This window comes from Chiloscyllium punctatum, chromosome 46 (assembly GCF_047496795.1).
Source record: "Chiloscyllium punctatum isolate Juve2018m chromosome 46, sChiPun1.3, whole genome shotgun sequence".
Classification (NCBI taxonomy): domain Eukaryota; kingdom Metazoa; phylum Chordata; class Chondrichthyes; order Orectolobiformes; family Hemiscylliidae; genus Chiloscyllium; species Chiloscyllium punctatum.
The window spans coordinates 41,043,884-41,071,636 of NC_092784.1; the positions used below are offsets into that span (position 1 = coordinate 41,043,884).

General features: G+C 45.2%; 2 protein-coding genes across 2 annotated transcripts in view; one reads left to right on the forward strand and one right to left on the reverse strand.

Moving 5' to 3' along the window:
• Positions 1-9,058: 9,058 nt before the first annotated feature.
• nxnl1 (nucleoredoxin like 1) lies at positions 9,059-18,933 on the forward strand. The gene is made up of 2 exons (XM_072564072.1): positions 9,059-9,421; positions 17,625-18,933. Exons 1-2 carry the CDS (start codon positions 9,096-9,098, stop codon positions 17,905-17,907), a joined length of 609 nt encoding a protein of 202 aa, XP_072420173.1. The 5' UTR covers positions 9,059-9,095; the 3' UTR covers positions 17,908-18,933.
• Positions 18,934-23,239: 4,306 nt separating this feature from the next.
• Positions 23,240-27,753, reverse strand: part of colgalt1b (collagen beta(1-O)galactosyltransferase 1b) — a 57,491-nt gene continuing 52,977 nt past the window's right edge. The window contains exon 12 of the mRNA XM_072564074.1: positions 23,240-27,492. Within this exon, the coding sequence (XP_072420175.1) occupies positions 27,225-27,492 (268 nt within the window). The 3' untranslated portion in view covers positions 23,240-27,224. The remainder of the gene's footprint in view (positions 27,493-27,753) is intronic.

The window sequence follows — 27,753 nt, forward strand, 5'->3', positions numbered from 1 at the left end:
CCTTAAACACTCCTGTTATAGCTGCCTCCACCACCACCACTGGTAGCAAGCTCCAGACTCCTACCACTCCCTGTGCAAAAAACTTGACCTCCATGTCTTCATTGAATTTTCCCCTCTCACCTTAAATGCATGCCCCCTAGTATTAGACATTTCAACTCTGGAGAAAAAGGATTCTGACCATCAACCCCATCTATGCGCCTCATAATTTTATGGACTTCCATAAGGTCTCTCCTCCGACTCCGTTGCTCCAGAGAAAACGACCTAAGTTTTTCCAGCCTTGTATGACCTCAGCTGGATGATTGTGTTCAGTTGCAGCTGCCACATTATAAGAAGGACATGAATGAATTGGGGAGAGTTGGAAAAGAGACTTACTTGAATGGTTCCAGGAGTGAGAAACTCCAGTGATGAGGACAGATTGAAGAAGTTGGGACTGTTCTTTTTGGACAGAAGGCAGTTCAGATGAGAGTTGATAGAGGTTTTCAAAATCACAAGGGAACAGAATAGGGGGCAGCTGTTCCTGCATTTAAAACATAAAAAAGAAGAGGGCAGACAACAATAGACTTGAAGGAATGTGCAAATGAAACAAGGCTGATATGAAAAAAAACCTTTTCACCCAATGAGTAGTTAGGGCCTGGAAAGCACTGCCAGGAAATCTGGTGGAGGCAGGTTCTATTGAAACATTCAAAGGGCATTGGATAGTTACTTGCATAGAAATGATGTCCAGAGATATGGGGAAGAGGCAGGAGATTGGCTCTAGGTAATAAAACCAGTGTGGGCACGATTGGCTGAATGGCCTCTTGTTGCACTGTAACAATTCAGAGATTCTGGGAGTGTTGGGGAGTGGGATGGGGGAGTCACACACCAGGGGCCACCTTATGTTTTGCCTGGGAGTGACAGGAATGCTGGGGGCAAGTTTGGGAGGGTGGAGATAGAGAAGGAAACTACTGAGGGAAAAAAACCCCAACTCTTTCTATTCTGATTGGCAGGCGACGTTTTACATCCTGAAGTGTCACCTTTGGACGGGCAGCTGTTTCCCAACGCTTCAGAATGCTTCTGTTCGCTTTCTGCTCTTTGTGAGGTAGCATTCCGGGGATACTGTGCCCTTGCTTTTCCATCAGAATAATGGTAAGTTCTGGATGAAAGCAAACAGGAAACTGCATTGTGAGCTGCAAATACAGTGAACTAGATGGAAAGAAAGACAAGTAAATTGCACCTTCACATGGCAAGAGTATTGGGGCAAACAAAAACAGAAACTACTGGACAAACTCAGCAGGTCTGGCAACACCCATGGAGAGAAAGCAGAGTTAACATTTTGAGTCCAGGTAAGTGAGGAGGGAGAAGGTAAAACAGCAAGTCTCAAACCCCCTGTGATCAGACCAACAGGGGGATTAGGTGTTGGGGCAATGATGGAATGGGCCATGGAGTTATAGAGGGAATGGTTCCTTTAGAAGGCTGACAGGGGAGGATTGGTTTGGGGGTGGATTCACACTGAGGTTTGAATTAAATGCTGTCATCACATTATGCAAACTTTTCCATCAACTTGATCTTTATAAAACAAAGAATAAAGAAAGTTTACAGCCCAGGAACAGGCCCTTCAGCTTTCCAAGCCTGAGCTGCTCCAAATCCACTGTCTAAACCTGTCGCCCAAATCCTAAGCATCTGTATCCCTCTGCTCCCCACCTACTCCTGCATCTGTCCTGACACACCTTAAATGAATCTACCGTGCCTGCCTCTACTACCACTGTTGGCAATGCGTTCCAAACACCCTCTGTGTGAAGTAGTTTCCGTGTGTATCCCCTTAAACTTTTCACCTCTCACCTTGAACATGTGACCTCTCGTTATTGAATCCCTGACCCTGGGAAAAAGCTTATCTCTATCCACCCTGTCTATATCCTTCATGATGTTGTAGACCTCAATCAGGTTCACCACTCAATCTCCTTTTTTCTAATGAAAAGAAACCTAACCTACTCAACCTCTCTTCATAGCTAGCACCTTCCATCCCAGGCAACATCCTCATAAACCTTCTCTGCACCCTCTCCAAAGCGTCCACATGCTTTTGGTAATGTGGCGACCAGAACGGTACACATTATTCTAAATGTGGCTGAACCAATGTCTTGTGCAATTTTAACATGACCTGCCAGCTCTTATACTCAATACCTCGTCCAATGAAAGCAAGCATACCATATGACTTCTTGATCACTCTATCTACATCTGCAGCCACCTTCAGGGTACAATGGACCTGAACTCCCAGATCTCTCTGCTCATCAACTTTTTCCAAGGCTCTTCCGTTTACAGTATAGTTCACTCTAGAATTAGACTTCCCAAAATGCATTACCTCACATTTGCCTGGATTGAACTCCATCTGCCATTTCTCCACTCAACTCTCCAGTCTATCTATATTTTCCTATATTCTTTGACAGTCCCCTATGCTTTCTGCTACGCCACCAATCTTCGTGTCAACTGCAAACTTACTGATCAGACCAATAATGCCCTCTTCCAGATCATTTATATATATCACCTTCTGTTTATTTCCAGAAGGGAAACATTGAGTGCACCATTTATTTAATTCACCATTATACTTCTTGGTCTATCATTAAACTCACTATTTCACATTGATAATTTAAATGTAGCAGCTTTGGTTATAAGCCTCACCCCACCAGGTGGCAACTGTGGCTCAACTTGTAAAATGTACAACTTTGAGTCAGAATCAAATGCATTTAAAATAAAACCAGAAATTGATGGAGAAACTCAGCAGGTCAGGCAGCAGCTATGGAGAGAGAAATAGAGTTAGTGTTTTGAGTCTGATATGAATCATGGAACTGGAAGAGTTCCAATGAAGCCATATTAGACTCAAAACATTATATCTGTTTCTCCCTCTACAGATAGACTCATACAGCATGGATACAGCCCTCCTGGCCCTATTTGTCCGATTGGTCCCATTTGCCAGCATTTGGCCCATATCCCTCTAAACCTTTCCCATCCACGTACTTGTCCAAATATGAGTGTACGAATTAGGAACAGATGTAGGCCATTTGGCTCCTCAGAGTGTTGCTGAACAAAGAGACCTTGGAGTGCAGGTTCATAGCTCCTTGAAAGTGGAGTCTCAGGTAGAGAGAGTAGTGAAGATAATGTTTGGTATGTTTTCCTTTATTGGTCAGAGCATTGGCTATAGGAGTTGGGAAGGTCATGTTGTGGCTGTATAGAACATTGGTTAGACCACTTTTGGAATATTGTGTGCAATTCTGGTCTCCCTCCTATAGGAAGCATGTTTTTAGATTAGATTGGATTCCCTACAGTGTGGAAACAGGCCCTTTGGTCCAACAGGTCCACACCAACCCTCCGAAGAGTAACCCACCCAAACTCCTTTTCCCTCTGACTAATGCATCTAATTGACAATTTAAGCATGGGCAATTCACCTAACCTGCACATCTTTGGAGTGTGGGAGGAAACTGGAGCACCCGGAGGAAACCCACGCAGACAAGGGGAGAATGTGCAAACTCCACACAGTCACCCGAGGTTGGAATCAAACCCAGGACCCTGGTGCTGTGAGGCAACAGTGCTAACCACTGAGCCACCGTGCTGCCCCCTTGTTGTGAAACTTGAAAGGGTTCAGAAAAGATGCACAATGATGTTCCCAGGGTTGGAGCATTTGAGCTATAGGGAGAGGCTGAATAGGCTGGGGCTATTTTACCTGGATCATTGAAAGCAAAGGGGTGACCTTATAGAGGTTTATAAAATCATGAGAGGCATGGATAGGGTAAACAAACAAGGTCTTTTCCTGGGTTGGAGTAATCCAGAAACTGGAGGGGATAGATTAAATGTGAGCAGGGAAGATTTAAAAGGGACCTAAGGGGCAACTTTTTCACGCAAAGGGTGGGATGTATATGAATGAATTGCCAGAGGAAGTGGTGGAGACTGGTACAATTGCAACATTTAAAAGGCATCTGGATAAGTACATGAATAGGAAAGGCTTGGCGAGATATGGGCCAGGTGCTGGCAAATGGGACTGGATTAATTTAGGATATCCAGTCAGCATGGATGAGTTGAACCAAAGGGTCTGTTTCCATGCTCTCCATCTCTATGGCACTAAACAATGCTTTTAGACATTCTGGGATTAACACAGAATACAGAACTGTACAGTGCAGGAACAGGCCCTTCAGCCTATGATGCTGTGTTGAACGTGAAGCCAAATTAAACTAATCTCTTCTGTCTGCCCTTGGTCCATATCCCTTCATTCCTAGCATAATCATGTGCTTATCTAAAAGCCTCTTAATCATCCCTGTTGTATCTGCTGGTTGTGACAAATGCTACAGAAGCACAAATTCCTCCCTTCAAATTGAAACTGTTTAAAATGGCAACTTACCCTTCTAATAGCTTTTCCAATTTGGATGTGCTCGGATTTTTCTTAATTCACTCACAGGATCTGGGCATGGCTGGCTGGGCCAGTATTTATTCCTGATGAAGGGCTTTTGCCCGAAATGTCGTTTTCGCTGCTCGTTGGATGCTGCCTGAACTGCTGTGCTCTTCCAGCACCACTAATCCAGTATTTGGTTTTCATCATCTGCAGTCATTGTTTTTACCGGGCCAGTATTTATTGTCCATCCCCAGTTGCAGGCACTGTTGAGCTGCCTTCTTGAACTACTGCATTCTGCTGTTTATTTTCTCAATGCTAATTCAGCAAATTGCACTCAATTACCTGTTAAGGACCAGACCAAACCCTTCAAAATATTCAGAAGATAATCTAGACTCTAACTTTTCCTTATTTTAAAAGGTGTTACATTCGATTGGTCAAACGATCAGATATAAAGCAAAACACACTTTGTTCATAAATTAGAGTGAAAACATATCAAAAGAAGGAAGTAGAATAACAACCCAAAACTTAACAGAACAAAAGATACAGTACTATTACTAATTAATTTTTCCAGCATAGTAACATCCCATAATCACACCACATGGCACGAGGCAAATTCAGAAATTAGATTCAAAAAAAGAAATTGCTGGAAAAGTTCAGCATCTGTAGAGAGAAATCAGAGTTAATGTTTTGGGTCAATTACCTTTTGTTTAAAGCAGAGTGGTTTAACCAGCTGCATCATTCCTGGAATATCCACTATACACTGCCAAAAAAGGTTAGGGTCTGGGCTACCTTTTAAAATGTTTTGAGGGACTCTGGCTTGGTCTGTAACACTAAAAATCCCAGTTTTACCATTCAGGTAAAAACAATGACTGCAGATGCTGGAAACCAGATTCTGGATTAGAGTGGTGCTGGAAAAGCACAGCAGTTCAGGCAGCATCTGAGGAGCAGGAAAATCGACGTTTTGGGCAAAAGCCTTTCATCAGGAATAGAGGCAGAGTGCCTGCAGAGTGGAGAGATAAATGAGAGGGGGGTGGAGGTGGGGAGAAAGTAGCTTAGAGTACAATAGGTGAATGGGTGTGGGGATGGAGGTGATAGGTCAGGGAGGAGGGTGGGGGAAGGTAGCAAAGAGTACAACAGGTGAATGGGGGGTGGGGAGCTTCAGGGCAGAGGAAATAACCTGGGAGTTGCAGTGGGAGAGGGACTCCCTGAGATTCTTGTAGAGAGAGGAGGAAAACTTCTTCAAGGCAGGCATCCTTGCTGACACCTCCCCACGCAGATCCCACTGTCACATCCCCACCCCCCAGAACCCTGAGGGAAAACCACCTCTGCTCATGACTCCACCCCCATTCGCCCCACTACTACACCCACTCCAGTTACAGGCTCCGCGCCCTCTCCCAGCTCCCCACCCACACCAGGTGCCAGCTCCCGCCCTGCTGAGTTTTCACCATCCCCCCAGACCTCCCCCTCACTGAGGATGAACGATCAGTCCTCAGCAAAGGACTCACCTTCATCCCCCTCTGTCCAAGCATCAATGAATTTAATACACGCTGTGACGTCGAACACTTCTTCTGCCACCTCCGCCTCCGAGCTTGCTTTTACAATCAGGACTCCTGCCCACCTTCCAAGGACCCCTTCACCCGCCTCCAACACACTCCATCCACCTGGACACCCCGTGCTGGCCTATTACCCGCCTCAACTTCTTCATTTCCAACTGCCGCCGAGACATTAACTGCCTCAACCTGTCTACCCCCTTCCCCCGCTCCAACCTCTCACCCTCACAACGCGTAGCCCTCCAATCCTTCTGCTCCGATTCAACCTCACCATCAAACCAGCAGATAAAGGGGGTGCAGTGTTAGTCTGGTGCACTGACCTCTACACCACTGAAGCAAGATGCCAACTCAGAGACACCTCCTCCTACCGCCCCCTTGACCATGACCTCACCCACCATCACCAAACCATCTCCCAGACCATACAGAACCTCATCACCTCAGGAGATCTCCCACCCACAGCTTCCAACCTCATAGTCCGGGAACTCCACACTGCCCGGTTCTACCTCCTTCCCAAGATCCACAAGCCTGACCACCCCAGCCGATCCATTGTCTCAGCCTGCTCCTGCCCCACCAAACTCATCTCCACCTACCTCAATACTGACCCCCCAGTCCAGGAACTCCCCACATATGTTTGAGACACCACCCACGCCCTTCATCTCCTCCAAGACTTCCGTTTCCCCGGCCCCCAACGCCGCATCTTCATCGTGGAATCCAATCCCTCTACACCTCCATTCGCCATGACCAGGGCCTCCAAGCCCTCCATTTCTTCCTCTCCTGACGTCCCCAACAGTATCCTTCCACCGACACTCTCATTCGTTTGGCTGAACTGGTCCTCACCCTTAACAATTTCTCCTTTGAATCCTCCCTTTTCCTCCAGACCAAAGGGCTAGCCATGAGCACCCATATGGGCCCCAGCTATGCCTGTCTCTTTGTTGGCTACGTAGAACAGTCCATCTTCCGTAGTTACACTGACACCACTCCCCACCTCTTCCTCCGCTACATTGATGACTGCATTGGCGCCACCTCGTGCTCCCGCGAGGAGGTTGAGCAATTCATCAATTTCACCAACACATTCCACCCTGACCTTAAATTTACCTGGACCATCTCTGACACCTCCCTCCCCTTCCTGGACCTCTCCATCTCCATTAATGACAACCGACTTGATACCAACATTTTTTACAAACCCACCAATTCCCACAGCTACCTGGATTACACCTCTTCCCACCCTACCTCTTGCAAAAATGCCATCCCGTATTCCCAATTCCTCCACCTCCACCGTATCTGCTCCCAGGAGGACCAGTGCCACCATAGGACACACCAGATGGCCTCTTTCTTTAGAGACTGCAATTTCCCTTCCCACATGGTTGAAGATGCCCTCCAATGCATCTCATCCATCTCCACCCTCAGACCCCACCCCTTCAACCGTAACAAGGACAGAACCCCCGGTGCTCACCTTCCACCCTACCAACCTTCACATAAACCAAATCATCCACTGACATTTTCGCCACCTCCAAATGGACCCCACCACCAGGAATATATTTCCCTCCCCACCCCTTTCCACCTTCCGCAAAGACCATTCCCCCTGTGACTACCTGTTCAGGTCCACGCCCCCCAACAACCCACCCTCCCATCCTGGCACCTTCCCCTGCCACCGCAGGAATTGCAAAACCTGCACCCACACCTCCTCCCTCACCTCCATCCAAGGCCCCAAAGGAGTTTTCCACATCATTCAAAGTTTTACCCACACATCCATGAATATCATTTATCGTATCCGTTGCTCCTGATGCGGTCTCCTCTACATTGGGGAGACTGGGCGCCTCCTAGCAGAGCGCTTTAGGGAACATCTCTGGGACACCCGCACCAATCAACCACACCGCCCTGTGGCCCAACATTTCAACTCCCCTGCCCCACTCAGCCGAGGACATGGAGGTCCTGGGCCTCCTTCACCGCCGCTCCCTCACCACCCGACTGGAGGAAGAATGCCTCATCTTCCGTCTCGGAACACTTCAACCTAAGAGCATCAATGTGGACTTCACGAGTTTCCTTATTTCCCCTTCCCCCAGCTCAACACTGTCCCGATGACTTCTCCTACCTGCCTATCTTCCCTTCCACCTATCTACTCCACCCTCCTCTCTGACCTATCACCTTCATCCCCACCCCCATTCACCCATTGTACTCATTGCTACCCTCTCCCACCCTCCTCTCTGACCTATCATCTCCATCCCCATCCCCACCCCCATTCACCTATTGCACTCTATGCTACTTTCTCCCCATCCCCACCCTCTCATTTATCTCTCCACCCTGCAGGCACTCTGCCACTATTCCTGATGAAAGGCTTTTGGCCGAAATGTCGATTTTCCTGCTCCTCAGATGCTGCCTGAACTGCTGTGCTTTTCCAGCACCACTCTAATCCACACCCAGTCAGACTGCTTCTATTGTTCCAATTTAAAATAAAACCCAAGCCCTCACAAACTGTTTAATTTCCTACAGACTCTCATTCAATTTCTTCCTTAAAAGAAAGCAAGGATAAACTACACCTCTTGAATCCACAGTATCAACACTCACTAATAATTCGAATCATATGAGATGGGGAAAGGAATAGAAGAACATATTAATGGGCCAACAGGTTCTTTGAAACCACAAGCTTTCTGAGCACTTGTGATGAAGGAGCTGCACTCCGAAAGTTTCCATTTTAAATAAACCTGTTGGACTGTAACCTGGTATCATGTGAGTTCTGACTTTGTCCACCCAAGTCCAACACTGGTGTCATGTTGACGGGCTTAGACAGAGAGTTTCAGATGGATTTCGAGCGCCAGTACACTTTGTTGACGTGAATCACCTTCTTCTGCAGTCTACATGCTACATAATGACAAAAGGAATATATGAGGAAGGCAATTGGGAGTAATAATCAAACGCGTTGAGAAACAAAAGATGAGGCAGAGGTGGTGTAAGTGGCAATAGCACTTTCTGACAGAGAAAATGTGTGATATATTTCTAATCGGAAGGTATTTATCGACGTTTAAGGTCGGATGGCTGTAAAATTCCGAGAAGACACTTAATGTGCCATTCCTTGAAACTGTCGGAGGCTGAGGAAGAGAAGTCAGGTGGGCTAGAAGATTAAAGTGAGTTAATTAAAGATTAATTATAATCCTCACTGGGCAAATCTGCTTTTGCGGAGATGATCATTCACTATGGCAAACCTGTTCGAAGGAATAACTCTGATAGTGAACAACAGGGACCGGGACCAACTGGATACCCCCCAAGAGCTGGAGAACAAAGTGCGTAACAAGCTGGTGCTGCTCTATTTTGGGTCCAGGGAGTGCCCGAAATGCCAGGAGTTTGCCCCCGTGCTGCAGGAGTTCTCCAACCGTCTGCTGGATGAGTTCTACGTGGAACGGGCAGCTCAGCTGGTGCCTGTGTACGTCTCCCAGGATCAAACAAAGGAGAAGGAACAGCAATACCTCCAGACACTGCACAGGAAGTGGCTCTACCTACCTTTCCAGGATAAGTACAAGAGGTAAAGGTGTTGCTGGAACACAACTGGGAATGTAAAAATAAAAACAAGTGCTGTCCAAATGACAGCAGAGGCAGGTGCAGGACACAAGGGGGCAGTAATGAGGTGAATGAAGAAATAGAAGATGAGTCCAATTAAATTGCAAACAGTTTCAGTGGAACTTATTACTGATAAGAATTGCATGAGATTTTAAAAAAATTCATTCTTAGAATGAGGGCATCACTAGCTAGGCCAGTACTTATTGCCCATCCCTAATCACCTAGAGGGCATTTAATCAATTCATAATCAGAGTCAACTCCACACTTTTATTAATGACAAATTCCACTATCTGCACAGCAGGATTTGAACCCCAGTCTTCAAAACATAACCTGTATTACTAGATTAGTAATAATACCACTAGACCATTACCTCCGCAACAGTGTAAAGGGTTATAGTAGATAAATTAAAGTTGCTCGGACCTTCCCACCTGGCCATGATCATTCATCACTGCTGTGTTTGTTGATCCCTGTTTCCCGATTCAACATCTTAACTTTAACTTTAATGAGACTGTACAAATTAGGAGGAGACCATTTGGAATCTTGAGTCTGCTCCACTATTCAGTAAGATCATGGCCAATCAGATTGTGGCTTTAACTCCAATTTCCTGTCTGTCTGTGCACACTCCTCTCCCTGCTAACATCCTTATCATCTTTGTGGATCTCAAACCTCTCTTATTCAGCCTTGAATATATTCAATGACCTTCAATTCTCACTGGGGAGAGAATTCCAAAGCTTAATGACCTCTGAGAGAAGAAATGTACATCGATGGTTTGGAGTTGGGGCTTACGTGTTGTGTGTAAAAATTCACAGGTAACACTACTGAGTGGTAGTGTAAAGTGTGCAGAGGACATTGAACGTATGCAGAGGGATATATTAAGATTTAGTGAATGGGTAAGAGTCTAACAGATGGAGTGCAATGTGAGGTTATCCACTTTGGTCAGAATGACAGCAAAATGGACTATGATTTACATGCACAGGGACCTAGGTGTCCTTGTGCATGAGTCACAAGAAATTGGTTTGCAGATGCAACAGGTAAATAAGAAGGCAAATAGAATATTGTCCTTCATTGCTAGAAGAATGGAGTTTACAAGTAGGGAAGCTATGCTGCAGCTGTATAGAATGCTGGTGTACAGTTTTGATCTCCTTACTTGAGAAAGAATGTACTGGCATTGGAAGAGGTGCAGAGGAGGTTCACTAGATTGATTGTGGAGTTGAGAGGGTTGGCGTATGAGGAGAGATTGAGTAGACTGGAACTACACTCATTGGAATTTAGAAGAATGGGAGAGGGGGATCTGATTGAAACATGTAAAATTATGAAGGGGATAGATAAGACAGAAGCAGGGTGGTCGTTCCCACTGGTGAGTGAAACTAGAACTAGGAGGCATCACCTGAAAATAAGGGGGAGCAGATTTTGGACTGAGTTGAGGAGGAACCTCTTCACCTAGAAGGTTGTGAATCTGTGGAATTCCCTGCCCAGTGAAGCAGTTGAGGCTGCCTAGTTGAATGTTTTTAAGGCAAAGATACATAGATTTTTAAATAGTCAAGGAATTAAGGGTGAGCTGAATCCATGAAAAGATCAGCCATGATCTTATTGAATGGCAGAGCAGGCTCGAAGGGCTAGATGGCCTACTCCTGCTCCTAGTTCTTATGTTATGTAGATTCCTCTTCATCTCGGTCTTAGATGGGAGACCCCTTATTTTGGAACTATCTTTAAATTCTATGTTCCCCTACAAGAGACAACATCCTCTCAGCCTGTCAAGCTTCTTCAGAAACTAGTGTTACCATAAAACTGCCATGAGATTTAAGAGTGAAGTAGGCCATTGAGCCCTTCGAGTTAAGAGGCATTTAGCACACTTGCCTTTATTGCTCAGATCTTTGAGTATAGGAGTTGGGACATTATGTTGAGGTTGTACAGGATGTTGGTGAGGCCTCTTCTGGAGTACTGTGGGCAATTCTGGTCCCCCTGTTATAGGAAGGATATCATTAAGCTGGAGAGGGTTCAGAAAAGATTTACCAGGATGTTGCTGGAAATTGCATTATAAGTAGGGGCTGGATAAGTTTGGACCTTTTTCACTGGAATGTAGGAGGTTGAGGGTTGACCTCATAGAGGTTTATAAAATCATGAGGGGTAAAGATAAAACAAAGGCCTTTACCCTAGGATAGGGGATTTCAAGACTAGGGGGCATATTTTTAAGGTGAGAGGAGAAAGTTTTAAAAAAGACATGGGGCAACATTTTTACACAGCGAGGGGTTCACGTGTGGAATGAACTGCCAAAGGAAGTAGTGGATGTAGGTAGTCGCAATATTTAAAAGATATTTGGATAAGTCCATGAATAAGAAATGTTTGGAAGGATATAGGCCAAGAGCAGGCATGTAGGACTAGTTTAGTTTGGAATTATGGTTGGCATGGACCAAAGGATCTGTTTCCAAGCTGTATGACTCTGTGAGTCTGCTCCACCACTCAATGAGATCATGGCTGATCTGACTTTGCCCAAATCCTTTCCTGCCTTTTCCCCATAACACTTGATTCCTTTATTAATAAAAAAATCAGTCCATTGACTTTGACTGTACTTAACAGACTAGCCTCTACCATCCTCTATAGTAATGAATTCCACAGATTCACTACCCTCAGAACTAATTCCTCTTCATCTCTGTTTAAGTGGGTGATCCCTTTGAGACGATGCCCTCTGGTCAAAGGACTGTCCTAGAAGGGGAAACAACCTCGCAGCATATATTGTTGACTTCTCAAAGAATCTTAATAAAACAAAGAACTACAGATGCTGCAGATCTGAACCAAAAACAGAAATTGCTTGAGAAACTCAGCAGCTCTGGCAGCATCCGTGGAGAGAGAAACAGATTTCATGTTTTGAGTTCAGATGCCCTTCTTCAGAATGGACAGTAGCTTAGAAAAAGTGGCATATATATGTTGAAGACAAGAGGTTTTACAGGAGAGGGGAAATCTTGCATGTTCCAATAAGGTCACCTCTCATTCTTCTAAACTCCAATGAGTATAGACCCAATCTGCTCAATTTTCAAACTCCTCTATGCCACAGCTCTTCCTAACCCTGTGACACAATGTTACTTGACTTCTGCATTCCTCTTGTTCTGAACACTTGAACATTCATGACTTTAACTGTCTTATCATTGGTGGCAGTGGCTTGAGCTGCCTGGGCCCTAAGTTTCTGGAATTCCCTCCATAAACCTTTCAGCTTCACTCATATTCACTCCCTTCGACCCCAGCATTAAATCATCCTCCTTGATGTCTCCTCGGGTAGCTCAGTGTCAAGTCTGGCCTGTGCACCTCAAGTGTTTTTTGATGATGTGAAAAGTTCGACAGTTGTGCAAGTTATAGAGCCATAGAGATGTACAGCATGGAAACAGACCCTTCGGTCCAACCCATCCATGCCGACCAGATATCCCAACCCAATCTAGTCCCACCTGCCAGCACCCGGCCCATATCCCTCCAAACCCTTCCTATTCATATACCCATCCAAATGCTTCTTAAATGTTGCAATTGTACCAGCCTCCACCACATCCTCTGGCAGCTCATTACATACACGTACCACCCTCTGCGTGAAAAAGTTGCCCCTTAGGTCTCTTTTATATCTTTTCCCTCTCACCCTAAACCTATGCCCTCTAGTTCTGGACTCCCCGACCCCAGGGAAAAGACTGTCTATTTATCCTATCCATGCCCCTCCTAAAGTCCCCCAGTAGGTTATTCTGTATCATTCCATTTTTCTCCTGGGTCTTACTTTTTCTTCTCTGGGCTTTATTCAGTTAGATTTGATGGTTGGCACATTTGCAACATTGACTCATTTGTCACTAGATTCAAGGGAGATTACTTCCTCCTCCAACACAAACTCATTTTGATTTGGGGCAGAATGGTAGCTCAGTGGTTATCACTGCTGCCTCACAGTGCCAGGGACCAAGGTTTGATTCCTGCCTTGGATAACTGACTGTATGGAATTTGTGCATTCTCCCTGTGTCTGTGCGGGTTTTCTCCCACAATCCAAAGATGTGCAGGTTAGGTGAACTGGTTATGCTAAATTGCCCATAGTCAGGGGTGAATACGGGGAATGGATCTGGATGGCCTCCTCTTCAGAGGGTTGGTATGGACTTGTTGGGCCAAAGGGCCTGTTTCCACACTGTAGGGAATCTAATCTGATTTATTATTGTCACATGTCCCTAGAGACAGTGAAAAGTTTAGTTTTGCATATAGCACAGGCAGATCACACCAAACGAAGTGCATTATGGTAATCGGATAGAGTGAGGAATACAATTTTACGGCTGCACAGAAGGTGCAAAAGACCAAGATCAACATTAAATTTAACATTTGAGAGATCCATTCAGAAGTCTGACAACAGCGGGGAAGAAGCTGTTCTTGAATCTGTTGGTACGTATATTTAAGCTTTTGTATCTTCTGCCTGACAGAAGAGGTTGGAAGAGATTATAACCAGAGCGAGAGAGGTCTTTGATGTTGGCTGCCTTCCCGAGGCAGGGAGAAATGTAAATGGAGTCAATGGATGGAAGGTTGGCCTGGGCTGTGTTCACAACTCTCTGAGGTTTCTTCCAATCGTGGGTAGAGCAGTTGTACTGTTGTGATGCATCTGGATAGGATGCTTTCTATGTTGATCTATAAAAATGGGTAAAAGTGTTTACGGACATGCAAAATTTCCTTAGCCTCCTGAGGAAATAGAGGCATTGTTGTGATTTCTTGACCATCACACCAACGTGATGTTGGTGATTGTCACATTTAGGAATTTGATGCTCTCAACCATCTCCACCTCATCATTCTACCTTGCTTCCTGAAGGGTAGGGGTCATTTAGTATGAAGTCCTGCGCAGGGTCCTTTCATAATGGAGAGAAACTAAGCTCAATGAAAGGGAAACTGCAGTGAGCTTGAGGAGTTTCTAAATTACGTAAAAAACAGTGTCAGGGTCTTTTAAGAAAGGTCTTTACCCAGAGTGAGAAATGTTGTGAATATATTGTCAACGATAAGGTGGTCAATATTGTTCAAAATATCTCTGACTGTCATGGTGGGTGATTCAGAAGTACAAGGATGGAATTCAATAACAGAACCCCTAAAATGTAGAAAGAGCCATTCGGCCCATCAAGTCTCCACCAACCCTCCAAAGAGCAGCCCACACAGATTCCACCCCACCCCCCCATCCCACACCCACCCTATTGCTGTAAGCCTGCATTTCCGTGATTAACCCCTCCAACCTGTATATCTCTGGACACTATGGGCAATTTAGCACGGCCAACCCACCTAACCTGCATTTAAAGTCATAGAGGTGTACAGCACAGAAACCGACCCTTCGGCCCAACTCGCCTATGCCGACCAGATATCCCAACCTAATCTAGACATGTTTGCCAGCATTACCCCATATCCCTCCAACCCTTCCTATTCATATACCCATCTAGAGGGTGAAAAGGTTGCCCCTCAGGTCTCTTTTATATCTTTCCCCTCTCACCCTAAACCTATGTCCTCTAGTTCTGGAGTTCCCCCACCCCAGGGAAAAGACTTTATCTGTTTGTCCTATCCATGCCCCTCATGATTTTATAAACCCCTTAAGGTCACTCCTCAGCTTCCGATGCTCCAGGTAAAACAGCCCCAGCCTATTCAACCTCTCTCTATAGCTCAAACCCTCCAACCCTGGCAACATCATTGTAATTCTTTCTGCACCCTTTCAAGTTTCACAACATCCTTCCGATAGGAAGGAGACCAAAAATGCATGCAATATTCCAAAAGTGGCCTAACCAATGTCCTGTACAATCGCGACATGACCTCTCAACTCCTATACTCAATACTCTGACCAATAAATGAAAGCATACCAAACACCTTCTTCACTATCCTATTCACCTGCAACATTCAAGGAACAATGAACCTGCACTCCAAGGTCCTTTGTTCAGCAACACTCCCGAGGACCTTACCATTCAGTGTATAAGTCCTGCTAAGAATTGCTTTTCCAAAATACAGCACCTCACATTTATCTAAAGTAAACTTTATCCACCATTCCTCAGCCCATTGGCCCATCTGATCAAGATCCCATTGGAATCTGAAGTAATCTTCTTTGCTGTCCACTATACCTCCAATTTTGGTGTCATCTGCAAACTTACTAACTTTATCTCCTATATTCACACCTAAATCATTTATATAAATGATGAAAAGTAGTGTACTCAGCACCGATCCTTGTGGCACTCGACTGGTCACAGGCCTGCAGTCTGAAAAATAACCCTCCACCACCACCCTCTGTCTTCTATCTTTGAGCCAGTTCTGTATCCAAATGGCTAGTTCTCCCTGTATTCCATGAGATCTAAACTTGCTAACCAGTCACCCATGGGGAACCTTGTCGAATGCCTTACTGAAGTCCATATAGATCACACCCACCGCTCCACGCTCATTAATCCTCTTTGTTACTTCTTCAAAAAACTCAATCAAGTTTGTGAGACATGATTTCCCATGTGAATCCTGTTCCTCAGGATTCCCTCTGACAACTTGCCTGCCACAGATGTCAGACTCAGCAGTCTGTAGTTCTCCGGCCTTTCCTCACTACCTTTCTTAAACAGTAGTACCACGTTAGCCAGCCTCCAGTCTTCCGGCACCTCACCTGTGATTATCGATGATATAAATATCTCAGAAGGGGGCCTAGTAATCACTTCCCTATTTTCCCAGAGAGTTCTAGGGTACACCTAATCAGGTCCTCTTTGGACTGTGGGAGGAAACTGGAGCACCCGAAGGGAACCCATTCAGTCACAGGGAGAATTTGCAACCTCCACCCAGACAATCGCCTGAGGGTGGAATCAAACCTACCCTAGCAATGTGAGAGAGCAGTGCTCATCCCAACTTCATTCACGTTTTTCTGATGTCTTTATCTTCACTGGCGACTGTGCCATCTGACCAGTGTTAAGCATAGAATCCCTAACAGTGTGGAAACATGCCCTTTTGCCCAACAAGTCCACACTGACCTTCCGAAGAGTAACCCACCAGGCTTATTCCCTCTACCCTATATTTACCTCTGAACACACCTACCCTGCACACTATGGGCAATTTAGCACAGCCAATTCACCTAACCTGCACATCTTTGGATTGTGGGAGGAAACCCATGCAGACATGGGGAGAATATGCAGACTGCACTCGATAGTTGCATAAGGCTGGAATCGAACCTGGGTCCCTGGTGCTGTGAGGCAGCAGTGCTAACCACTGAGTCAGCAAAACCCCTGTGGTATTTACTAAGAATGAATGAACTTGGATTGATACATGAAATAGGAAACCATTCAGCTCATTGAACCTGCTCCACTAATCAACTAAATCGCGTCTGATCTTCTAATTCAATATGCCATTTTCCTGCACTTTCCCCATATTCCTTGATATCGCTAGACTTCCCGATGAAGGGCTTTTGCCCGAAACATTGATTTCGCTGCTCGTTGGATGCTGCCTGAACTGCTGTGCTCTTCCAGCACCACTAATCCAGTATCTATCAATCTCTGCCTTGTGTGATGCCTGAAACTGATCAAGCCTCTGGGGTTGAGGATTCCAAAGATTCACCACCCATCTCAATCCTAAACGGCCTGCCCCTTATCCTGAGACTGTGTACCTTGATTGTAGACCCTTCTCCACAGCCAGAGGAAAATATCCTTGCTGCATTTGCCCGGTCAAGATCTTTGTACATTCCAACGAGATCACCCCTTGTTTTCTAATATCGACCCGGTCTTCCCCCATCTCTGCCCAAAGAATCCAGTCATCCCAAGGACCAATCTGGTGACACTCTGCATATGCAGGATATCCCACAGCAATTCACAATCCACAAATTCCTTCTGAAATAAGTCACTGATGTGAAGTAGGAAGCATGGCAGCCAAAAACCTCAGTGTCATCAATACATTTTAAAACTGACATTACAAGTGGGATTGAATGTTGGTCACAGCACTGGGGGAAAATCTTCCTGCTGTTCTTTAGCTACTGCTGTGGATTCTTGCACATTCACCTCAATCAGACTGCAGTTGGCTACCACTAAGCAGTGACTACAATTCCAAATATTTTACTGGCTATGAAAAACCCACAGGATGAGTGAGTCAAAGGCATTATACAGATTCTCTTTCTTTCTTTTAAAAGAGCTTCTTTCAAAAGTTAATATGCGCTCAACTAATGTTGGTATTTTACTTTCTAGAGAGTTACGAAAGAAGTACAATATCAAGGTCATCCCGAGCATTGTTGTTCTAAAGCCCAATGGAGACCTTATCACTAGAAACGGAGTAGCAGAGATCTCCATGATGGGAGTGGGCTGTTTCAAAAACTGGTGGGAAGCATCTGAGATCATCGATAGGAATTTTCTCCTGGCAGAAGACTTTGAAGACTGGACCTGGAAGAGTATGACTGATCCCTTAAGGCAGATTAAGTACAAAGTTAAAAAATCTGGATGGGGGGGGGGGCACAGAAGGCCCATGAAATAAACTAAGCAGTGTTGTGTGTTCCAGCTCCAGCTTCCACCCAATGCTTTCCAAACACATTGCATCACAGATCTCCACAATCGACTATTCCCTACTGACACACATTAGCAAAGCCCTAATCCAAACTAAATTGTGGACTGGAACATTGGAAAATTCCTGTCAGAATCCTCTATTATGCAAAGGAAAAAAAATCACTAGATTATTGCATACGGGCTAAACTACGCAACTAGATTTATTCACAAATAAAATGCAACATGTCAAACAGTGTGGGCGGCACGGTGGCACAGTGGTTAGCACTGCTGCCTCACAGCGCCAGAGATCCGGGTTCAATTCCCGCCTCAGGCGACTAACTGTGTGGAGTTTGCACGTTCTCCCCGTGTCTGCGTGGGTTTCCTCCGGTTTCCTCCCACAGTCCAAAGATGTGCAGGTTAGGTGAATTGGCCATGCTAAATTACCCGTAGTGTTAGGAAGGGGTATGGGTGGGTTGCGCTTCGGCAGGGCAGTGTGGACTTGTTGGGCCGAAGGGCCTGTTTCCACACTGTAAGTAATCTAATCTAAAAAAAAAGTACAATACTTATCCCATAGAACTGTAATCAGTCCATAAGGTTTTGATATAGGAAAATAAATTCTATTAGTAAATTTTGAGACATCCACCTCCTAGCCCCAAGTACAATTAATGATAAATAGCGAACTAATGAAAAGACTAGGATGCCTGGAATACAAATGTTTCTTCTCCCTTATGTGGTAGCGCAGCTGCTGCAAATGATTATTTTATTGAATTAGCTTCCAAGATAATTATACTGCTCTGCAACATCTGATCTCAATCTTAAATTACCATATACAATAGGGGGTTCCCGCAAACAGCAATTGCAGAATACACCTAGTGGACAACAGCCAATCATTCTGCCGCATCTGTGCACATTACCTCCTTTAATTGTTAAAGGAAATCCTTTAGTTGGCTCACTTTGTAATGAGCATGGAAACAATGCACAATAAGACGACAACATTCTTCCTATTAAAGTTATCTTGTACCTGATTTAACTTGCTTCTTCCAGGAATTTTACTTGCACATACATTCAAACATTATTGAAGGGGAAAAGGTGCAAAATCACTCAAAACTGGTCAATGAATTATTTTGACCAACATTTACTGCAAGCTCATGTGCTTCACCTTGTGAACCAAGAAGGGCTTTATTGTGGCTGTCAGCTAGGGAACAGGCAACTGGGGACAAAGATCAGGGTCAAGTAGTTGAAATGAAGAATATTTACCTCCGTCTCATCACTCATTCTTCTCAATTACTCTGGCAAAATCATTAAAAACTCCAGAGAATGAGGGTGGGGGCAGGGGAGGGGGTAAAGGTACTCAAATTTCTCTTCAACCCCCTCGAGGAACTGAAAGCAGTTGAGGCCAATTGTTATCCCATTAATTCCCTTCACTCTGCTAACACTACGTCATCATACAGATATCTCACCCTCTGGTACTCATCATGTGACACACCGTTTACAGTCAGAGAACAAGCCGGCACTCTGCTTTGGGGGATAGATTTAACAGTGAAAAGCCTGGCCTATTATCAATTCAGTGACAACCTCCTGCTCTTACACTTCTCTGAATATCTCATTGACACAGGAGCCAATGTCATTGGCGCAGCCAAGTACCTACAAGCAGAGCAAGCTGCCTATGTCTGGACTGTGACCTGAGTATCAAAGGTCAACTGCTACGGTTTTTAAGACATTAGTATTGCCCTCACTTGTTCAGCCTTTCAGTGTGAAAGCTGTGTGTGTTAATTGGAACTGAATTAACAGAGAATAATGCACTCGACACAAGAAAGCCCAGAAAAGATCGCAGCCAAGAGCGATGAACCACAGATGCAATCTTAAATTTGTCTTCTATTCTGATCAGTGAAGTCAGGTCACTCAAAATAATTGAATATTACATGCTTGGCCTTTAGAATCATTAGAACATCTCTGGAACACACACACAAAACAACCCCACCACCCTATGGCCGAACACTTTAACTCCCCCTCCCACTCCACCAAAGACAAGTCAGTCCTGGGCCTCCTCCATGACCAAACTCTAGCCACCTGGAGGAAGAACTCCTCATCTTCCGCTTTGGGACCCTCCAACCACACAGGATCAATGTAGATTTCACCAGTTTCTTAATTTCCCCACACCCAACCTTCCAACTCCGAACACCCTCTTGAACTATCCCACCTGTCCATCTTCTTTCCCATCTACCTTCTCCGACTTCCTTTCTGACCTATCACTATCATTCCCCACCTCCATCTACCTATTGCATTTCCAGCTATTTTCCCTCCAGCCTCACCCCTCCCTTGGGCCACTCCCTCATTCCTGATGAAGAGCTTATACTCGAAACATTGACTCTCCAGCTCCTTGGATGCTGCCTGACTGGCTGTGCTTGTCCAGCACCACGCTTTTCAACTTTAGAATCACTATCCTATCATACTATAACGATTCAGGCCAACAGTCCACTTCAGAGCAGCGAGAGGCAGGAGCCGGGAGGAGGTGACGGTGCGAGGTGATTGTCGGGAAGGCCGGTAAGTATATTTAAACTTCTTACCTTCAGGCCAGCGAGGGAGGACCGAGCAAAGGACTTCTGGGAAGGGTAAGTAGAACAGTTTATATTTGCGTGGTTGTCAGGCAGGAAGGAAGATATAGAACGCGTGAGCCGTGGTTTACAAAGGAAGTGGAATCCCTGGTCAAGAAGGCGGGGACGGCTTATGTTAGGACAAAATGTGAAAACTCAGGGCACTTGAGGGCTACAAGGAAGTCAGGAAAGACCTAAAAAGCTTAGAAGAGCCAGGAGGAGACATGAGAAGTTGTTGGCGGATAGGATCAGGATTAACTCTAAGGCTTTCCGTAGGTATGTCAAGAATAAAAGAATGACGAGAGTTAAATTAGGGCCAATCAAGGATAATAGTGGGAAGTTGAGTGTGGAGTCAGAGGAGATAGGGGAAGCACTAAATATTTTTCAACTGTGTTCACGATAGAAAATGAAAATGTTGGGGAGGAAGATACAGAGGTACTTGCATCTAGACTAGAAGAGATTGAGGTTCACAAGGAAGAGGTATTAGAAATACTGCAGACTGTGAAAATAGACAAGTCCCTGGGCTGGATGGGATCTATCCTAGGATCCTCTGGGAAGCAAGGGAAGAGATTGCCGAACCTTTGGCAATGATCTTCAAATCATCATTGTCTACAAGAATAGTGCCTGAGGACTGGAGGATAGCAAATGTGGTTCCCTTGTTCAAAAAGAGTAGAGACAACCCTGATAATTACAGACCAGTGATTCTCACTTCAGTTGTTGGTAGTGTAGGAAAAGGTTATAAGAGATAGGATTTATAACCATCTAGAAAAGAGTAATCTGATCGGGGACAGTCAGCACGGTTTTGTGAAGGATAGGTTGTGCCTAATGAATCTTATTGAGTTTTTTGACAAAGTGACCAAACAGGTAGATGAGAGTAAACCGGTTGATGTGGTGTATATGGATTTCAGCAAGGCATTCGATAAGGTTCCCCACAGTACGCTATTATACAAAATGTGGAGGAATGGGATTGTGGGAGACTTAGCAGTTTGGATCAGTAATTGGCTTGCTGAAAGTAAACAGAGGGATGTAGTTGATGGAACATGTTCATGTTGGTGTCAAGTTACTAGCGGCGTACCGCAAGAGTCGGTGTTGGATCCACTGCTGTTCATCATTTTTATAAATGATCTGGATGAGGGCTTAGAAGGGTGGGTTAGTAAATTTGCGGATGACACTAAGGCCGGTGGAGTTGTTGATAGTGACGAAGGATGTAGTAGGTTGCAGAGAGACATAGATAGGATGCAGAGCTGGGCTGAGGGGTGGCAAACTGGAGTTTAATGTGGACAAGCGTGAGGTGATACACTTTGGACAGAGTAATCGGAATGCAAAGTACTGGGCTAATGGTAAGATTCTTGGGAGTGCAGATGAGCAGAGAGATCTCGGTGCCCATGTACACAGATTGACAAGGTTGTTAAGAAGGCACACAGTGTTTTAGCTTTTATTAATCGAGGGATTGAGTTTCAGAACCAGAAGGTTATGCTGCAGCTTTACAAAGCTCTGGTACGGCCACACTTGGAGTATTGTGTACAGTTCTGGTCACCGCATTATTAGAAGGATGTGGAAGCTTTGGAAAGGGTGCAGAGGAGATTTACTAGGATGTTGCCTGGTATGGAAGGAATGTCTTACGAGGAAAGGCTGAAGGCCTTGAGGCTGTACTCATTAGAGAGGAGGTGGTTGAGAGGTGACTTAACAGAGACATATAAGATAATCAGAGGGTTAGATAGGGTGGACAGGGAGAGCCTTTTTCCAAGTATGGGGACGGCAAACACGAGGGGACACAACTTTAAAGCGAGGGGAGATCGTTATAAGACAGATGTCAGAGGTGGTTTCTTTACTCAGTATTAGGGTATGGAATGCTTTGCCTGCAATGGTGGTAGATTCGCCAAGTTTAAGTACATTTATGTCGTCATTGGACAGGCATATGGACATACATGGAATAGTGTAGGTGGGATGGGCTTCAGATTATTATGACAGGGTGGCGCAACATCGAGGTGATTGTCAGGCAGGTCGGTAAGTATATTTAAATTTCTTACCTTCAGGCCAGCGAGGGAGGACCGAGCAAAGGACCTCTGGGAAGGGTAAGTAGAACAGTTTATATTTGCGTGGTTGTCAGGCCGGGAGGAAGATATAGAACGCGTGAGCCGTGGTTTACTAAGGAAGTGGAATCCCTAGTCAAGAAGGCGGCGGGCCTGTACTGTGCTGTAATGCTCTATGTTCTATGATTGTATCCAAGTACCACTGAGCTTGTTCTGGTCCAGATCTTTGATGACTTGGAGCACTCCAAGTACAGCACTCATGCCATTTGGCCCAGCATTTATGCCAAGTGGTACTGATACTCCTATCCACTTCATGGACAAGTGCTGCAGCGGCCTCTAGTTGACAGCTGAAGGACACACTGCACGACTAGGTGGTCATGGGTCTTGGGCCCTGTCTTAACGAATACACTGGTGGACTGGGGTAACGTCCTCAACACAGTCATTGAGGTCTACAGCAGATCTGTGCCAGTTAAAAACAACCACATAACTATTCTAAACTCATTTCCAGCACTTAGCCCATAACCTTGTATTGCCTTCCATCTCAAATGCACACCTAAACACTTTTTGAAAATGGAAGGTTTCTGCCTCTCCCACCCTTACAGGCAGGGAGCTCCAGGCTCCTGCCACTGTCTGGGTGAAAACTAAACCTCCTGCCCCTTCCCTTAAACATAGAACAAATATTCAGAAAGTGAAGTAGTCGCATTTGTATAAAATCTTTATTATAAATTGCAAAGTAAACATAGATATAAACACAAAATGTGAAATATTAAATAACTTGTAAAATTCCTCGGTATTGCTAGAATACCGGATGTGTCGGGGTAAATCTGCCATCTCGCAGTCAGAGTGGTGTTCATCTCTGGCAGCCTTGTCCATTTTACAAAAAACCTCTTTTTGCACGTTTTGAAGTTCTCTGTTGTACAATTGGCAGCAATTAAACATCAGGTAGTTTGAAACCACATACCCATGTCATTTAATTTATATCATTAATGCTGATCCACAATCAACTTTTGTCAAATTACAGAGAGGGAGGACGAGAGAGCAGAGGAGTTGATTTGGAAAGGCACTGCTGGACTCTCAGTCAGGGAAGACAGCTGTAGAAACATCACTCCTCAATTCTTCCCCATCCCTCCTCTCGAAATCACTGATCCTTCCTAGGCTATAGTCCCATAGCTGTACAGTAGAAAGCAACAGGCACTTTAATTGGAGAAGTGATACCAGAGTAAGTCATCTGGTGTTGCAGCTGATTGCACCCCTGCCTCCAGATTTGAGGACCACTCTAACGGTTGACAGCCAAGCAAGGGAAGCTCATAACATGGCCAGACAGGTTGAGTATCAAACTGCAAACTCTTCAAGCATACGTCAACAGCAAGCAGTAGGGGCAAGAGAGACCTCTGGACAGTCAAGAATTTGAGCACTACCACCACTCTACCATCATAACTCCAGCTACAACTCAGTTGTCTAGCAACATAGTTTCCCTTTCCCATGAGGTGGGGTTTGGCTCAGTCGATTAACAGCCTTTTTAGATTTGATTGGTGCCAATGGCACTGGGTTCAGTCACGTTCCAGCTGGGGTAGATTCAGGACCTGCATCCTTTGGGCAGAGGATTCAAAAAAAAAAGAATGTCGGTGTGGGAGAGGTAAAATGAGTGGAATGACCCATGTTGGGAGCACCAGAGTTTCTAATTACAATCAATACTCAGAAATCCAACACAGCTTCAGTCAGTTTTGTAGCACCAAGACAGGAAGGGCAGAGGAATCAGGGGAAGGAGCTCAGAGTGTAGAGTGAGGTGGACAAAAATATACAACTGGGTAAAAACAGGGAGATGATGATCAACTGTAAACATGTGCCGTATAACTGTAAAAGGTTCAAGGCACCTGGTGTTTTGAATGCACCTCAATCACCATGCATAGTCCAAGTTAAAGATACACAGGATTCCAGCAAAAGAGGCAGTGCGTGGAAAATTAAAGGAAATCCCACGATTTAGATCAAAAATCCATGTCTTCAACAAGGGCCTTGCGTCAGCTCAGCGGGTGTATGGTCAAGGCCAAGAAGGTGAAGGGACAGGGCGAAGGTTGCTGGTTTCAGTTATCTTTCTGGATATTGACAGAGTGCTGCTGCTGCTCCCCAGTACTCTTGCAATACCATCCGTACCGGGTTCCCAGAGGGTGGATGGCAGGGAGGTGGCCATGAATATTTATCAATCCAGTTCAGTTAACAGGAATTCTCTCAGAACGGGCTGGTTGAGCCAAATGGCCTACTTCTGTGCCACAGTCCACCAGAATATTTGGAGTTTTAGTGGATCATCCTCAACGATGGGAAGCCTTGTGGAAATTCTAAATGTTAAACTTTATCCATTATCCCAAATGATTTCACTATTGGCTCAGTTGATCAGGCTTTCCTTCTGGGGGCAGACGTTGGTGGGCTTTAGTCCCCACTCGGTGACTTCAGCAGGTACTGCTGGGTTAAACTGAGGGAGCATTTGGAGGAACATCTGGAGAGGCTAAGGCAGGGCACCCCAAAGTAGGGCTCAGGAGTCTGAGTTGGGCGGAGAGCTAAAATATTGAGGTTGCAACAAAGGCTCTAACTGCCTTCAGGGATTTCGGAGTCGAAGAGTGTGGTCCTTGGATGCTGCCTGACCGGCTGTGCTTTTCCAGCACCAGACTCTTCGACACTAATCTTCAGTCTTCATTTTCAACTCCTTCATGGAATTTGGACCAAGTTACAAGTTTGGACCAAGCTGGGCTCCTGCTTGAACAGGCTGTTGCTCTCTCAGTTCTTACAGAGGACACCAGGAGACTTTTCAAGTCTCGGAAACACTCAAAGCACGACACCAAAAATCCAGATATGGCAGAATATAATGTTAAAACCTTGCAACTGACAAGAGGGCAGTGGGAGATGGACTAGAGCCAAGAAAAATGAACAGCTTGGATTATACAGTTGCACGCTACACTGAGCAAATATAAAGAATAGACAAAAGTAGAGAGGTAGGGGGAGGCAGCAGGAAGGGGGCCAGCAAGGGAAGTAAAAAGGCTAAGCTCAAGAGATAACTCAGAAAAGGAGCTACACAGCTACAAAAAGTAATGAGTACATGACAGCAACAGTATGGAATGGGTTTACTGACCTTTGTCACTAAGGAGTATATGGAACGTTCCCTTAACTTGCAATACCTTGTCATATACAAGCAACATGTAGTGGCTTAGGAGATGAAGACTCAATCCTTCCAAGAGACAACTGCTGAATAATTGTGGGCCTATAGTCTAGACTATTCCTGTGGAAAAGAAAATGTTTAATTTAGGAGATCCGGGATGGGTGGAAACACAGGAACAGATGTAAAACTGACTCATGCTCTGGCCATCTGTTATCCCCATGGCGACAAGGGAGTGCATTAAATTTAAAGAGCAGCTGGATCCAGGAATTTGGAAGTCTTGGATTCGCGTCAGATGGAGATGCCAAGAGATTTGTAATAGATGCAGCAGACACTGTTGTTGAAATGATAGTAGCTACCCGTTGGCTACACAACACCTCAGTAGCAGCTCTGACTTTAGAAGCAAGAGTAAAATACTGAATGGGCTGGGCGTTAACCATCTCTGCAATTTTGTTACACATTTTCTCTATTCTTGCCCAGAATAAAAATGAACTAGGGACATTCTCAACATTTCTATTCACTTTAAGTACTAACCATGTTGATAATCCAGGTCTGGAGAACACAGGAACTGGAAGAAGCCATTCAGCCCCTCAAACCTGTTCCGTCATCAGTAAAATAAACAATGTCATTCGGCACTTCACTCCCAATTACTTTCAGGCCATAATCACAGCATCAGGCCACTGAGTTCACAATCATACATAACGTTCATGTGTTCGTCTACACTGTGGCCAAACCTGGGCCGGTGAGGATGGTGGTTTAAAGAACAGGAGATCTGGCTAATTTCCTAGCCAATTCATTGCCCAGAGTGGCTGCTCCTGTGGCGACAGTAACCTGTCATGTTGGTGTCAAGGCTCTGAAAGGGGACAATGGGATCTCGAGGCAATCAATCACTAAAATGCGAAGGAAGCGAAAACCCAAAGCACAATAAACTCAGGGAGAGGAAGATCCACCTGTAAATGATAAGATTAAAGGGTGAAATAGCTGTAACAAAAATACATTTTATGATATTGTATTACATCTGGAGTATAAACAGAATGTCAAGACAGCTTGGTAGAAATACACCTTACGGACAGTAGCACAAAGTGGGTGGTATTGAGACAGATGCCCATGACACACTCACTGTTTGACATCCCTCAATACAACTGAATACTTGGCTGAGTGTACAAAAGGCTGTTGAGTCAATATACACGGTGTTACTGCCCAGGTTGCAGACCTACTCTGCTAAATTAAACACGGAAACATGCAACTCACTTGTAGCAGTGGCCCTGTGAGGTATGCAGTCCTTTTGAGGTGGATGGTGTAGTCCTAACTATTAATATACACTGAGGCACATTGCAAAGTTAATCAACAATTAATGGTTAGTCAGCACAACCGCTCTGCCCAGTTACCCTGAAAACCACAGTGAAGGACAGCACTGAGTGTAGCTGGGGCTCAGAAGTCATTTCAACTCAATCAAGTACGGGTCACATCCCTGTCCCCGTTTATTCCAGACTCCCCGACTACAAACTGTCATTGAACTCTGCTACAAACCCATGGGTCACAGTTCATCTCTGGAGGCGGAGTCAATGGGAGAATGCGACATGTCCAGATTCTGTGCTGCTTCCCGGATTTTTGCCTGTTCCTTGGTCTTCTGTGACTTGGCGCGGTCCCAGTCCGTCTTCAGCTTCTCGTTGTCCCAGACCGTGGAGGTCTCTGTGTCGCTCACGTAGCCTGGGTCACCTGTGTAATGCGTCGGGTAGATGAGGAGCGGTTCCGCAGAGAAAGCCCTCAGGTTACGGTTCTCAAAGTGATCCATGTACTCAGACCTAATGGAGAAACAGAAAGCTGACACTTTCACTCGAAAACGCAAGGCAGGAGCTGAGAACTGACCTTAAATGCAACTGATTCAAAAGCAATAATAAGGACATTCAGATACATTCTGAGACAACATAGGATGTGCCCATTCACTACACTGAATATGTCCCACTGTCCAGGTAGATCATAGCTGATTTGATCTGAGCTTTATCGCCCCATCATAGGGTTCCTGCTCACATCAAACAAAACTCAGTTTTGTAAATACCAAGTCA